The 14,532-nt window shown below is 47.2% G+C and overlaps 1 protein-coding gene across 1 annotated transcript in view; it reads right to left on the bottom strand.

Annotated features, from left to right (window-relative positions):
* Positions 1 to 5,801: 5,801 nt before the first annotated feature.
* HEMK1 (HemK methyltransferase 1, mitochondrial release factors N(5)-glutamine) overlaps positions 5,802 to 14,532 on the bottom strand; it is a 31,421-nt gene continuing 22,690 nt past the window's right edge. Inside the window, exons 6-10 of the mRNA XM_084292644.1 lie at positions 12,282 to 12,331; positions 10,786 to 10,891; positions 9,695 to 9,790; positions 7,779 to 7,892; positions 5,802 to 6,539 (exon numbers count right to left, since the gene is read on the bottom strand). Coding sequence (XP_084148770.1) covers positions 6,503 to 6,539; positions 7,779 to 7,892; positions 9,695 to 9,790; positions 10,786 to 10,891; positions 12,282 to 12,331 — 403 coding nt within the window. The 3' untranslated portion in view covers positions 5,802 to 6,502. The remainder of the gene's footprint in view (positions 6,540 to 7,778; positions 7,893 to 9,694; positions 9,791 to 10,785; positions 10,892 to 12,281; positions 12,332 to 14,532) is intronic.

The raw sequence follows: 14,532 nt of genomic DNA, 5'->3' as shown, positions 1-14,532 counted from the left end.
TCTTTAAATTGCAACTTCTAGCTCTAAAGTTACAGTTCTGACATCAGCCACGTAAGGAAGATGAACCATGGAGACCACAGCATGTGGCAGCACTTCTCTCCACCCGTCGGCAGTAACAACATATTCAGTGCTCATGCAAAAAGCTCTGCTGGCTCTTGCGAACAGGATGCAGGCCCAACTTTCTCAGCACCCTGCAGCGGGCCTGTTTGCCTGTGCATCACGCTCTCATTACACTCACAGATGAACTTGTTGCAGAAAAATCTAGCATTGGTACTTTGGCTTACTTCCTTGTCCTTTGGTTTTGCACTGGCATCACTGAAAATGAGCGAAACAAACTGAATTTATTGTGCTGTGCCATGGTGGTGTGCCCCGCCACCAAGCAGCAGATGAAACAGATGCAACTTTCATCAAAGTTGGCTCTTTCTTTGCCTGGGTATGATTGAGGAGGGTACCACAGGACAGGCTCAGTCCTTTCTACAGCAACTGACTACCCCACAGCCTCTATACAAGGCACCCTTACAATACACTGAGACAGTAAAACGATCTTATGCCAACTGCAACAGCAGGGAGCAGCGTTTGCAATAATACGCCCAAGGTCACACAGCAGGGATCCGAATCCTGTTTTGGCAAATTCTAGTGCAGGCCTGAAACACTGCCATGTTTCTGGCAAACAGAGGTAAACTTCCCAGGGTGAGCAACGTGGAACAACAACTTGTTTGTGTCTGACCGGGTAAGAGTGGATGCAGAAGAGAATGCAAATGAGACCTGCTTTGGGGCAGAGCTGGAATTACTTGGGCGTTGCTCATGGGCAGGAACTGATGCCACCAAGTTCCTCCTTCCTTGTCATCCCAACCCACTCTGTCCCCACGCTGAAATCCACAGGCAGGGGCATTTTCTTCTTCAGGTCTGAGGGAAAGAAATCTATGGCAGTTTACTCAGAGAGACACCCGTCCAAGAACATCTGATTTTGCAAGTGCTCCAGTGCATTTGCACACACCATATCACCCAAAGGCCTGTTCCCAGGTCCCAGCCCAGGAGGAAAACCATCACAGCATTTATTTCAGCATTGCCCTGCACGGTTCACACAGGTTAGCACAATCACACCTTTTATAGCATGATCCTTGGTCTGCTCCATTCCTCTACCTAGGGATTAACACGAACCTTACATACTGTCTCTGGAGGGGACCAATAACTTGCACTGAGGTGAGTAGGCAATAGAGCAAACTGCTCATACTTCTGTTTCGCCAGACGCATCATGGTAGTGACAGGTGAGACCAGACTGAGCAGGGGCAGAGACCACAGAATCACAGAATGACTCAGGTTGGAAGGGACCTTAAAGATCATCCAACCTCACCCCCCCTGCCATAGGCAGGGACGCCACCCACCAGATCAGGTTGGCCAAGGCCCCATCCAGCCTGGCCTTGAACACCTCCAGGGATGGGGCAGCCACAGCTCCTCTGGGCAGCCTGTGCCAGCACCTCACTGCTCCTGCTGAATTTCCTCCTAACGTCTAGGCTAAATCTATCCTATTTTAGTTTAAAACCATTCCCCCTTGTGCTATCATTATCTACCCTAGTAGAGTTCCATCTCCATCCTTTTTATAAGACCCCTTTAGGTACTGAAAGGCCGCAATGAGGTCTCCCTCAGTGAGGGAGCCTTCTCTTCTCCAGACACAACCCCCAAGCCCTTTCTGCAGGGCTGTTTGCAGTGAGTTCTTCTCCCAGCCTGTCCTCATGTGTGGGATTGCCCCGACCCAGGTGCAGCACCTTGCACCACTCAGGTCAGCATCCTGCAAGACACCGCCACCTGCTTACAGGCACACTTCCAGAAGTCCCCCAGCCTGCAGGGCGAGTACTGCCAGCAGTTACATTCTGAAGCCCGGGCTCGTCAGCCTAAGCCCAACTGGCACGGTCAAAGAAGCAACTGCAAGGTAGGAGCGAGCCAGTTACAGGGCTGATTCTGCAACTACTGCCCGCTGTTAGCACATCCTTGAGGTTACAGTAGCTAATGCTACCTGTCCCAAATCTCAGCAGCTGAATGCTGAGTGTGATTTGGCTGTGATCCCAGCGCTGCGGGGCGGTAGTGTGTAAATAGCCTACTGTGCTCACCAGGGACTGGATGGACCATGCTGAGACTTGCAAGCAGCTGCCAGGCAGAAAAAAGCAGAGAAGGACTGCGATATGACCCTCCACAGGCAGCAGGAACAGCTGAAGCTTCAGACACTTCACTAAAAGCATATCAAAACATCTGTGGAAGAGGCAATAGGCTGGAGAAACTTGATAAAGTCTTTCTGAGTATCTCATCATCATCTCAACTGTGAGAGAGAAGCCTTCTCTCACTGGGTGTTTGTCCCTCTGGATGTAACCCTGAGCAAGAAAAAGAACAACAACAAAAAAAGTGTTTTTTTAATAAACTTAAATACAGCTTTTGAAAACTTGCCCAGGCAAACAAAACGTTAATGCAAGTTTTGGCCTGGTCTTCACTGCTTGGGAAATAATTCCTCCCCCTCAATAACATAAGCTGTAGCAGCTCTATTGTTCCAGTCACCACAGGCACAAGCATCTCCTTCAGCATGTCCAAAGGAAGCTACCCTTCAGCACACCCTGTGCCCCTTTGTCTCTCAAGCAGAGAGGGAAGGGTGTGCAAGAGGTCCACAAAACCAACAATATATTGGTGCTTCCTCAGAAACACAAATTGTGAGGAAGCATGAGAACAGACTAACCCACGGAAGCTGCTCTGAGGAAAGAGCCAGCTGTTCTACGCCTCAGGACAAGAGAAGTAGTACCCAGCTTCAATGGCAGTAAGGAAGAACAAGTGCTAAGGACACCTGGCCAGCTGTAAGAACAATGAAGCAAGAGAACAACTTGTGTGCAAAATTCCCGATCGTCATTAGAAGCCTTTTAGATCAGGTTGGGCAAACCTGTTTGATGTAAGCCAAGCCTATCCTTTTGGACAAGGAGTTATGGTAGGTGAATGTCAAGCTCTCTCCCAACCCATTCTGGAACATGGCTCGGTGTCACAGATCTGGGTGCTTGCCAGTAATCCACACACACTCAGTCATCAGGGTCCCCAGAGACCGATTTGTTGTGCTGCCTTGGCTGAGTCACTCTGTGTCCACCAGTTCCTCACCTGGGAAGGTGGGAGCCCCATCCCTGCTACATCTTCTCTCGACTGGGAGCACTGCAGGGATAAACGTTTCTTAGGCTCTATGGTCCTCAGAAAGTCCCTTTCCTTCTGAGTGGAAGCCTGAAAACCTGTGCACTTCAGGGTACTTGGAAATTACACTGGAACAAAAACACGGATTGTCCCAAAACATGGATTAACATAGCCCTGAGGGGACCATGTCACAGCCACGAGGTCCCCCCCAACTTCCCCACAGCAGCCCCACGCTGAAGAATGGGGGGTTAAAGCCCCACTTTGCAGCTGCACCTATGGGGAAGCCCTCTGCTGACCCAGGTTCTCACTGGGGGACCACACATTGCCACGCTGCCAACAGACGCTGTGGGAAGCCGGTGGCAAGACCGCTCTCCATCCACCACGGACACAGCCTGGCTGGGACCACAGCACCATCTGCAGGGCTCTGCCAAACACCGAGCTGCTACCAACTCCTGAGGGAAGGCCAGTGGGATCCTTCCTAGGAGATACTTGGCAATGGTTATGCTCCAGAAATATGCACCTGAGCACACACAACCATGCTCTTCAAGGTCCTGCAGGAAAACAAAGCCCCTCTGTAAGCACCACCTCAGAAACAAATCACTTGTTTGATCCAGTTCCACAGACCCACTAAGGTCCCAGAAAATTGAATGCATTTGGATACTGGATTACGTAAAATGTCGACAGCAGCGTCAGCCTTGGGTGCCTTCAGGGAGCGACTGCAGCGCTGCAGAGCGCCCACGTGCACAGGGCACTGCTGGCAGCAGCAGGGCCCCGCGCTCACAGCCAGAGCTGACACAGACACGGTCAGTGCGAGGGCACTGGGAGCCCTGTGGTTTCTTAAAACTACCACATCAATGGCACTTTGCAGAGCTTCTGTACCAAAACGAGCCTGGGCCAACATGTGTAAAGCGCTGAAGAACACGCTGTACTACACCAGCACATTCCCTCGGATGTGAGTCTGACAAATAAATCCCGCCTCTTGGGAGGAAGAACAATTTTTCTCCGTTCTTGCCTTTATGAGAAGGTCTGCAGCACCATGTGATGTCCCGAGACGGGTAACCACTATGCAGCGCAAACCCACAGAAATGCAAGCATTTTTCTTATTGTTTTAGTTATAAATACAGGAATTTAACACTTGTCCTACTGGACTAGACCAAGAGTCCATCTCAGGGAAAGCGTCCTGCTCTGTGCTCTGGTGAGTGACTGCTTCTGAGGAAAGGCAAGGCTGCTTTCTGCAGCTCAGCCACCAGCCCTCAGAGGGGCACCTAACCCTGGCCCGCTGCAGGGAAGCAGCCTACGCCTTGACGAACGCACCATGATGCCATTTGATGCTCTCATAAGCCAGTACATCATCCAGCTTTTAAAGAGCCCTGTGCTTCTTTTCTCTGCTTTTCATAAAGAAACACTATCAATGTTAAGATTAAATCAGGGCACGCTGTTTTAAAAATCAAATTTAAAGACCTATGTCCAACAAACTGAGCTAAAAAATATGACTAATCCATTGTTGTTATTATTTATGAGAAAACACAATACCTGTTTGACTACAATTTGTACTCACTGCTGCCAGAAGTCAACCGTGCTGAAATTTTATTTCCAAACCTAAGATCAAGTGCACTTTAACTGAACCTTTTATTTTCTGCCCTTTCCTCCATCTCCTCTACTACAATTCACCAGGGCAGTGAGGGCTTATAACTTCAAGTAAGGAGTGTGTAGTGCTACAGGCAGACTCCTGGGGTGAACAGAGTGGTGGGATGGGGTGAAGGGTCAGTCTGTGAGCTGAACAGTCAAAACCCAGAGGGCAAGGAGAGGATCTAAGTAGAAACCCCAACACTGGTACATCAGAAGGATGTACCCGTGAAAAAGCAGGGCGAAGGCTCCAGCATTCTGAAATGAATGAAATTGTGGAGAGCAGCAAAGGTAGGAGGGAAAGGGACTTGCAAAGCCCTCTGGATCTGCTGCCACCTTCCAAGCAGATGCCGAGTTCGTTGATGCAGTACCTATCCTTTCTGGCTATGCACTCCCAGTTCAGCATGCACAGATGGCCTGATGGCACATCCCTGGCACACCCAGACTGCAAAAGTCACTGTCTGGGCACTTCTATTCCCTACCACATGCTCACCTCCACTGGCCCGGCAAGTGCTTCCATTCAGACTGATCCAGGTCTTTCGATTTGTTTTCTTTCCTTCTTTCTCTGGCTAGCTATGGTCAAGAAGGGAACTTGCAACACTAGAAACAATAGCAACAGGCAGCAGCTTGGATTTAATCTTTTCAGCATTTATAATGTCATGATCTTGACTGTTCATTTCAGAGACTTCTCTCAGTGTTGTTGCAGGCAGCCCTACTCTGAGTCATTCTTCCCAGACAAAGAAACAGACCTCAGTTATTCCCATGGCTGTCAAGAGACTGGGTCCTACTCCAAACTTAGCCTGTTGTCTTCTCACCTCACTTCTTTTTTTTGACTTCATCTCTGAAACTGGAGTAGTGATTCTGGCCTTCTCTGTAGTCTCACATTTAAAAACGTCACATGGAATTTAAGCTTTACTATCAGAAGCAATGTGCAGATCCCAGATGTTTATTCAGACCCACTAGCACATTTGAAAGCATCATTTCACAGCATTTCTTGTAAGACTAAGTTTAACGTGTACACAGCACTATCTTTAGTACAGTGGTTTGATTTTTTCTGGCAGCATCCACGGAGTGTCAGGTGCTGTTGATTCAGATGACTTTAGCCAACACCAGCAGAGCTCCTTCCTCTAGAGCCAGTGACCTATGTAGCCACGAATACAGAGTGAAAACATGTATGATAGGAAGAGATGCTTTGTCAGCTGTGGCCCACAACTGTCCAAATACAAGGCTTTTCCCTTCTACTCCAAACAAGCAGATTCCAAAGGAAGGGGCAAACTGATCCATAGATCAACCAATCTCATCATATTCTTTCAAAGTTTACCTCAAGGTTAAATACGGAAAAAAAAATCCTTCCAGGTTAAGTGGGTGATCTGACGTGTTGAGAAAGTGTATTTTTGATGTATTTCTTTGAAATTTGCAATGAAATAACTGGAGCTGTGAACTCTTCCATATTGGTCCTGAGATTAGTAAATCACTTTAGCAGAGTAAACTAGAGTCACATGTAGATCTCTGAAGAAGATGAAACACTTAAATACTCTGTTGAACCTCTGAAATGCAAGATGAAGTCTGTATTAGGAAATGAGGGGTCTGTCACTGCATGGAGAGATCAGTGCACTGGAAAACAAAGTGAAGATTCTTGTAGTTTTCAACAAGCCATTCAATTCAGCAGGGCTCATCAGCAAAAAGCACACTGCAAGGAATGTTATGTCCAGCACTATTGTCAACTGCTTTGTTTTTGGATGTGCAGGAACCTAGGCCTGTGGGGGAAAGAATGAGCAGAACTAAGTCTTGCTAGGGAGAATATGGTTACAATTCCATCATACTAAAGCAGCATTTTTCCAGTGGCGGTAATTTCACCAGAGCCAGTCACCTTATCAGAAACATTTACCTGTGTCAGGATTTCTGACTCGAACACTTCCCAGGTTATCTCAGGACATAAAGTTGAGATACTTGGAGCCCACCCTCTTTAAGATCTTTATGGACGACTTGGATGACGGAATTGGGTGCACCCTCAGTAAGCTTGCAGACAACACCAAGTTGGGGGAAGTGTCGATCTGCCAGAGGGTGGGAAGGCCCTGCAGAGGGACCTGGGCAGGATGGGTTGATGGGCAGAGGGCAATGGGATGAGGTTCAACACGGCCAAGTGCTGGGTCCTGCACTTTGGCCACAACAACCCCATGCAGGGCTACAGGCTGGGGGCAGAGTGGCTGGAAAGCTGTGCAGAGGAACAGGATCTGGGGGTGCTGGCTGATGCTCACCTGGACACGAGCCAGCAGTGTGCCCAGGTGGCCAAGAAGGCCAACGGCATCCTGGCTGTGTCAGGAGTAGTGCAGCCAGCACACCAGGGAGGTGATCGTCCCCCTGGGCTCTGCTCTGGTGAGGCCGCCCCTCGAGTGCTGGGTTCAGCTTTGGGCCCCTCACTCCCAGAAGGACATCGAGGCCCTGGAGCGTGGCCAGAGCAGGGCTGCGAAGCTGCTGCAGGGCCTGGGACACAAGTCCTATGGAAAAGAGGAGGCTCAGGGGAGACCTCATTGCTCTCTGCAGCTCCCTGAAAGGAAGGTGTGGGGAGCTGGGGGTCGGCCTCTTCTCACAGGTAACCAGTGACAGGATGAGGGGGAATGGCCTCAGGTTGTGCCAGGGGAGGTTCAGGTTGGAGATGAGGAGACACTTCTGCTCAGAAAGAGCAGTCAGACATTGGGACGGGTTGCCCAGGGAGGTGGTGGAGTCACTGTCCCTAGGGGTGTTGAAGGAGAGGTTGGACGTGGTGCTTGGGGACATGGTTTAGTGGGTGACACTGGTGGTAGGGCGATGGAAAAGACCTTCAGGATCATCTGGTCCAACCAACCTTAATGATTCTGTGATTTTATTAAAGGCTGGCTTCAGCTGCTGACTTTCTCTTGCTGTGTTCCACTCAATATATCAGGGTACAGGAATCCAATCTACTCAGGACACAGACCAACACTTGAATCAAAACTTTGAAGGTAAAACAAACTCACTTGCCACAGAAGTCCTTGTGAACAGCACGAAGGGTGAGTAGTAAGTCTGGGTGTGCCTGTAGCCAGTTCTCCACCATATCTGGGTGTCTGGGATCAACTTCCAGAAACACGCTTCTGAAAGGACATACATAGGAGTAGGAAGTGGGGAGATGCACATATTTAGGTTGCTAAGATGATAAAAATTAAGGTTTTTCCTGGAAGATTCCTATGAGTGCAGGAAATGAGAAGGTCAAAACACTGCAAGACAACAATCTTAAAACAGATTGAAGCGGTCCATATAAGGTGCAGCTTCCAACTGCCTCCTTCAGGGGAACAAAAGGTTGATCTTAAGGGAAACTTTCATGGTACTCCTCTATGTGAGCAGTTAAACCCTGGTACTAAGACCTAAGGATCCCTTTTGAACCTCATGTGGGAATGCCACCAGCTCTGTCTTTCTGAGGCCCACAAGGATTTAAAGTGGAGCAGGCTGCTGAGGAAGAGCCAGAACAAAAGTTTTATGATGCAAATGCATGAATACTCAATACTGGACTGGCACCTCGTTGTATAAATGGGGTGACATTAGGTCCCTGTAGTGAGAGTCAAACACAAGTCAGTATACACATTTTCCCCATAGTAAATATCTCCGTAGATCAGTTACAAAAACACCACGAGGATTCAGGCCATACAGCCCTGCACACAGGGACAGTAGAAAGGAGAGTGCAACAGGAACGAGGGAACTTGTCAGACAGCCTCAGGTAACGCACCAGGATGTGGCTTCACATTGGAGGGCTATTTCCATGTTTGCTGCAGCTGGGCTTTGTGACACTGCCATTTATGAGTCTCTGCTCCCACAACAAGGCAGAATCCCCCTTGCTTACAGGCCCGTGGAAATGGGTTCCAGCCTCTGACAGTGCAGCAGGATACAAGTTTCACAGGCAAAGGACAGAGGCCAAGCCCCAGCCAGACACTCTCCCGGGAATTCCTGAAACATCCCACACTGAACACTCCCTATTAATTCACCAAACTAATTACTAGCTGGGTGTGGTTCTCATTCCTGACCTTAAAAAACTTGGACCCCTCAAATAGGAGCTCCACCTTATAAAACAAGCAAAAAGGAAGTAGGAAAAAAATTCTAACAACCAACCCCACAGGAAACGGGGTTCCCGTCTGTTGCTGGGAAGCCCTGGGGAGCATCTCCTGCTCTTGTGGTCATACAAACCATAAGCAATGAATTATTCTCAGTACGCCTCTCGATACTCCTGTTGCTCTTCTCAAAACAGCAGATTTTCAATGTCCTCTCCTATGCTAACCAAAAGGTGAGGAATTTTCGACAGGATATGGGAATGTGCCGACACAAGACATTTGGGTATCAGCCTGTCCATGTTGAGGCACAAAATGGATCCCACGTAACAAATAGAAACAACCAGTCTTAAGAATTCACAGTGAAGAAATCTAACATTTAAGAAGTTATCCCTGGCTGATTACCGTCATTATCCCAGGATATTCAGCATTGCATCCCGGCACAACATACAAGTTTCCCCTAAAGAAAGGGTGGGAGGGAAATAGAGATCTACACCCATCCTCACAGAGCTCTGTATCGCTTCTCCCTCCATCAATTATTCTGCGTAAGTAAGCTTCCTTTTTTTGTGCTCCTTCTTACTCTGTTGCTCTCTTTCATGTTCCTTCTGTTAGTGCTTTAACCTTTAAAGATTCTCACTTCACTAATGACTACAAAACATCATCACTAGTCAAGGAAGGCCTGTATCCCTGTATTAACCAGGCTGATCTTAAGCTGATTTTGCTTATATACTTTAACTGCTATTACTAGATGGCATTTTCGCAACTATTTTCCCCTCTGTATCTTCCTGTATGAAACACAAAGGACAGTTATAGAAATGGACAGAAGACACGAAACTCAGAAAGAGAACAGTACTTACCCAGAATCCTTCAGAAGAGAAGGAGCCAGAGCCAGAATTGTTTTGATAACTCTCATCCCATCAGCTCCTCCATCCAGTGCACCAAGGTCCTCATAGCTAGGGATTGGGAACAAGACAACATTAGCACGTGGCACGAGCCATGCCACTGAGCCACTGCCTGACACCACAGAGAAAGGTGCAACTAACACCTGAACTCCAGCCTGGCTACAGCAAGTGAGAGCATTTTCATAGCTTTTAGGAGAAATACTGGGAATAAGAAGGCTGCCACCTCTAGGCTAAGAAACTCCAAATTGAACACAAGCAGAATACATTCCTTGAGCTTTTCCTGAACATTTTGAGTCAACAGCAGCCAGGGTTACACAGTTCCAACATGTGGTATGTTCTCTCTGTGCTAGCTGGACAGGGAAAGAGTAAGTTGCACAGTGATGGAGCACTTGCTTTACTTCAGCTGTGCCAATAGCCAGGTTGGACTGCCTTCTAACCTAGCAGAGCAAATTAGGATGCAGAGAACTTTGCCACTTTCAAGGACAGAATCTGCTCCTGTGGACGTTTTGCACAGGGGTGTGTATAGGACTCTGTCCTGATATGCATGACAATCAATCCGGAGGAAGACCAGCACACACAAAGCAGTTCCACATTCCAGAAGAGCCTTTTCATGTGTGTGGGTTTGTTTGCTTAAAAGATGACTTGTGACAAGAATGGGTCATGGTATTTCCACCTATTTTTTTAAATCACAAAAAGCTACCCAGAATAATTCTACTTTCTTTCATACACTCACACCACTTATGAAAAAATCTATCATGAAAAATGTTCTAAAAGAGTTTTGGATTGGAAACTTAGGAATTTCAACATGTGTGCTTCTTCCATTTTTATAAATATTTTAAATACTTTGATATCGGTTCAGACCTGTAAGCATTATCAAAGTAATGCTGTACTGTTGCATACTATATATAAACACACCTACAAGTAACAATGTATGCGTATACTACATTTCCCTACTTTCTGTGCAAGTGTGTGTGTGTAACATAAGGAGGCAGCCAGAAAACCTTGCAGCAAGGAATGGGAGAAGAAAAATCTATTTATCTGATTACCGGAGGATCTCGGCATCCAGGGAAGCCATGTCTTCATGGAAAACATATGGGGGGTTACTGACTATGAAGTCCATAGGGCCCCAAAGTAGAAGCTGTTTGGCAGAACCTAGGAAAGAAAAAGAATCACAACCATTTCTCAACCACAGCAACCCTTCCTCTAAGCTCAATACCAAAATCCTATCCAGAACACTATATTTCCAGATAGCTGCACATGTGTTTGGTTCTGCTTTGCTTCTCTGGTAGAATTTTATCCCATATCTTTTTGGGATAGCCTAGCCTGGTCACTCTCCCACCCTGAGCACAAGAATGACACAAAGCTAAGAACAGGCAAAGTATCTTTTTTTTTTTTTTTTTTCTCTCCTATCCACAGCCCTGCTTAGTGGAATATCTTACCGTACACAGGACCTGGATGCTCCGGAGAGACCTGTGCCCAATTAAATCTAAAGCAACAACTGGAACTTGATAGACCACGCAGACCTAAGTGAGAGCTTGGGCTAGCTGTCAGTATGTACATCCCTCCTCTTATCAAAGCTGCAGAAGAACCTCGAATAAGCAAAAGAGCTAAGCCCTCATCTGTATCAACCTTTTAAAGGGTGGCCTTTCTGCCAACAAGGTTCAGCTTATGCTCGTGCTGCTGTCTGGACTGATATGTACCAGCTCTGGACCAGATACCACAACCCTGGGAGTGTTGCTCTGTCCTTAGGCCGGGTTCCCAGCACGGAGCTTACCCCTGTAGGTGCCAGGCCAGCACAGCCACACAGCTTTAGGACTGCAGCTAGCTGGCTTACTGCTGGAGTACAGCCAGCACGAGCTCAGATTTGCAGGTAGAAGACTGCAGACATATTTCCAAGAGGTAATAGTATCAAAGCCAACGGCATCAGAAAGGTGCATTAATGAATTTGCAACGCTGGAGCTCCTGGCTCTGGAGCTCCTAGCCAAGCACAGCTGAGCATGTAACTACCTACCTAAACCTCATCAAATGGCAGTTTTAAGAAGTTTCAGCCAAGGCCAGGGTAAAAACAGCAGGTATCCTATGCTTCAGTTCACCTCATGTCAAATGGATAAAGGCTGGGGGCTTAATGTAAGCTAAATGTCTGGGCTCCCTCTAACATCAGTGGAAGGACAAGCACATACCTGTTCACCTAGAGCACCCATGTCAGCATGGAATGAATTACTCTCCGTATGTATGCCTCTCCCTACAAACAGCAGACAGCACCTGGACTACCAGCTCAGAATCAACCTTTAGACACGTAAAATCAGGAAAAATTCGTCTTCTGATTAAGTAATAGATTTCCCTCAGCTGATAATCTGGCCTAGAAATCTCTAAAGGGAAAAGCTTCACGGGCTCGCTTCCTACTGACCTTTTCCTCTATTACTTTAACACCCTTCTCACCTGTATCCCAGTGGGGTGGCCCTCTGATGTCTCTCATGCCCAATGCCCAACAGCAAAGTAAAAAGGGAGAAGGACAAAAAATAATATCAGCGAAAAGAATTACCGTATGAAACATTGTGGTGGAGGATGTGGATCCTGTCCTGGAGTTGCAGCCTGTAGAGAAAATTTCAGATGTGAAGTAGAAAGAAGATTAGAAAGCTCATCTGCGTGGATTCAGGAAGAGCATATTTAATAAACAGACCATTGAATAATCACACCTTTCATAATATGCGTGTATATACAACCCCACTGAAAAAAAAAACAACACACAATTAAAAGCATCAAATATATAAACTTGATATTGTAAGTGAAGTCAACAGGCTCATGTTTGTCACATTCTTTCTCCAGACACTTTATTTATTTATTATTATTATTATTATTATTATTATTATTTTTACAGTTGGGACCTTAACAGTGTTCTGTCATCTGAGTGTATTTTCTTAGGCATCTTTAAAGAGTCATGTTTCATCTCACATGAGTGTTAAGGTGACAAGATTTTACTGCATGCTGCACCAAGAAACCAGCACACGCAGTGCAGCAGAACCCCTGTGCCAGACGTAGGCCAGGAGAAGGGAGTCCTTTACAGACTCATAGAATCATTTAGGTTGGAAAAGTCCTCTAAGATCATCAAGTCCACCATTAACCTATCACTGCCATGCCTACCACTAAACCATGTCCTTAAGCACCACATCTACACGTCTTTGAAATACCTCCAGGGATGTTGACTCAACCGCTTCCCTAGACAGCTTGTTCCAATGCCTCACAACCCTTTCAGTGAAGAAGAAATTTCTCCTAATATCCAACCTAAACCTCCCCTGGCACAACTTGAGGCCATTTCCTATAGCCCTATCATTTGTTGCTTGGGAAAAGAGACGAACCCTCACCCCACTACAGCTGCCTTTGAGGTAGTTGTAGAGAGGGGAGCTGTCCCCTTTAGGGACACCCACAGACTGCTCAGTAGAATGTATTTAAAGCACACTAGGGTTTCTCAGATGACACTCTCTAACTCATGATCCTTCTCATCCCTGACACATCTGTGCACATTAATCGGGAGATGTTTTGCTCAGTGCCTTTCATCTGTAACCAGACCTCCTCAGGGCACTCACACCAGCAGAGTCCCCAAAGGTCCAAGAATACACAAACACGTCTCCCTTTACCTGTGACAAGTAAGCAGAGTGGTTTGTTATTTTTAAGAAACGTGTCTTTAAACACCTTGGTATTTCTTAGGGAGAAATCTTGGCCAAGACTCTGATCTCTCCTATTTACTGACTCAATCCCAAGTAAAACAGCCTGAGACAGCCAAGCTGCCATTGCATGATACTCCAGGCTGGTTCAACCTGGCAAAATCTATCCCTACCTCCCAGCTCACTCCAGATTACACTCCCTGCCAGGGGGAAGTAGGCAGAGACCCCCCTAAACCTTTGGGATCCTAGGAAAAGCTCCCTTGATGCTACTGGGGTAGTAAAGAGATGCCAGTTTAAAAGTAGATGTGGTAGTTGGTTACAGCCTAATATTACAGGAGAGGGCACAGAAGCAGAGAGCATGAGACAGCAAGGGAGGAACATAAGCCCTAATTCCTCAGCTGTATGATCCACCCATCACAATACCTCTTCTCACAAGCTTTGCCTCTGCCTTTTGAGAAGACATTTGAGCAACAACAGAGAAGGCATTTTGCAGAGCCAGAGAGACAAGGTTGGTCAAGAACTGCTGATGGAGAAAGACTCCAAGCCTCCTACAGGAGGTGCCGTTCCCTGACCACCAGCAGCACACTGTGGCAGACAGGATCTGCCCTGTTCCCCCACTGCAGCAGGTGTCCAGAGAAACCTCTGACAAAACTGGAGCTCTTCCCAGTATGCTCTTTCCTCCCAGGACAGACTCACCACAATGGCAGATTTTTCTTTCTGGCTCTTTAGTGTAATGCTCTAGGGGCTACTTGATGGGGTTCAGAGAGTGTGCTGCAGGAAAGCCCTTAGACTCAAATACTGTTTGCCTTTGCTGAGGGCCTATGGTACTGCCTCGTCACCATACACAGGCATCAAGAAAAGGAGGGATTCCTGCCTCTATCTGCAGTGTGTACAGATGGGTAATCTGGCACTGCTATTGATTTGGTGCAGCCAAGACTCACCTAGGCATCCTCCCCCCAGGGAACACAGCTGTGATAAGGGAGCTCTGAAAAGAAGGCAAGAACCAAGCTGGCTTCAGTCAAGCAGTAATTCAGCTTATCCTACTGGCTTCTCTCCCAAGAGCTACAGGGCACCACGGACAAGATCCCTTAATGAAAATATCCATGGAGAAATATGAGGCTCTTTGGCAAT

Source organism: Netta rufina (genome assembly GCF_964035555.1).
Source record: "Netta rufina genome assembly, chromosome: 10".
Classification (NCBI taxonomy): domain Eukaryota; kingdom Metazoa; phylum Chordata; class Aves; order Anseriformes; family Anatidae; genus Netta; species Netta rufina.
This window is presented reverse-complemented; position numbering and strand designations above follow the sequence as displayed.